The 1,013-nt window shown below is 28.6% G+C and overlaps 1 protein-coding gene across 1 annotated transcript; it reads left to right on the plus strand.

Annotated features, from left to right (window-relative positions):
- Nucleotides 1–160: 160 nt before the first annotated feature.
- On the plus strand, nucleotides 161–874 carry LOC103311796 (THAP domain-containing protein 1-like; the record flags this gene model as incomplete). The annotated part of the gene is made up of 4 exons (XM_008191509.1): nucleotides 161–225; nucleotides 327–496; nucleotides 597–716; nucleotides 787–874. Coding segments are annotated over exons 1-4 (443 nt in total), but the record flags the coding sequence as incomplete, so codon positions are not given.
- Nucleotides 875–1,013: the final 139 nt, after the last annotated feature.

Consider the following 1,013-nt stretch of genomic DNA (forward strand, 5'->3'; position numbering starts at 1 on the left):
TCAAAATTCGATTTGACCAACACGACACGACACACGACGTAGCTGTGAATCCGCCTTTAAAGTCTCTGATTACACTACCACTGCGTCAAGCACTTCGACTAAAGTTTAATAAGTTATTTATTTATTTTATATACTATATAGGTAACAATAATACCTAAAAATGAAAACTTGCTCTATTGAAGGTTGTAAAACAACCATTAAAGAAGAAGGTATTAAAATGCATGGGTGAGTAGATATCAGATATTATATTGCCAGTTAAATAATTTATGTAATTATATTTACTCATATTATATGTATAATATTACTCAACTATGATATTAATTTAGTATACCCAAAGGGAATATTGATGAACAATGGGTCCACCAAATAAAACAATTTCAGCCAGATTTTCAGCCAACAAAATACAGTGTGATTTGTAGTAAACATTTTGTTGAATCAGCTTATTTTGAAGGTGGAATATATGGTAAAAATGTTTTGGACAAATCTGCACTACCTAGTTTGTTTAAAAAACGTTAGCACCTACTACCTACCATAATTAGGTATGTTACATATAAATGTGTCACAATATCTATTTCTTTTACTGTTTTTTAATGTAGTTATCAATAAAAATCTTTTTCTAAGTGAAAACAATGACGTCGTTGAGGTATTTCCTGACAATTTGAGCAAAACATGCCTCAGTGATGATGAGTGTCAGTTGGATAAACAGGATACTCAATGTATGTATTCTAATTAATTATTTATGTTTTTATATTGTTGCATAACTAACCTAACCAATTTGAATTTAAGGTATGATACCAAAACAAATGGTTTTCAAAGACTCAGACGAATCAATAAATTCTTCCATTATAGATACACCAATGCCAATAAAATCCAGGTAGGTATAATTGTTTTTTAAATATCCCTTATTATTTGTATTAAGGTAGGTACCTATAAACAAATTTAAGTAGACATCAATTTGTACGGGTATGTTTTAATTTTGATATTTATACAATTATATATTGTATAATTTCAGG

This window comes from Acyrthosiphon pisum, unplaced genomic scaffold, assembly GCF_005508785.2.
Source record: "Acyrthosiphon pisum isolate AL4f unplaced genomic scaffold, pea_aphid_22Mar2018_4r6ur Scaffold_19686;HRSCAF=20375, whole genome shotgun sequence".
In the NCBI taxonomy this organism is placed as follows: domain Eukaryota; kingdom Metazoa; phylum Arthropoda; class Insecta; order Hemiptera; family Aphididae; genus Acyrthosiphon; species Acyrthosiphon pisum.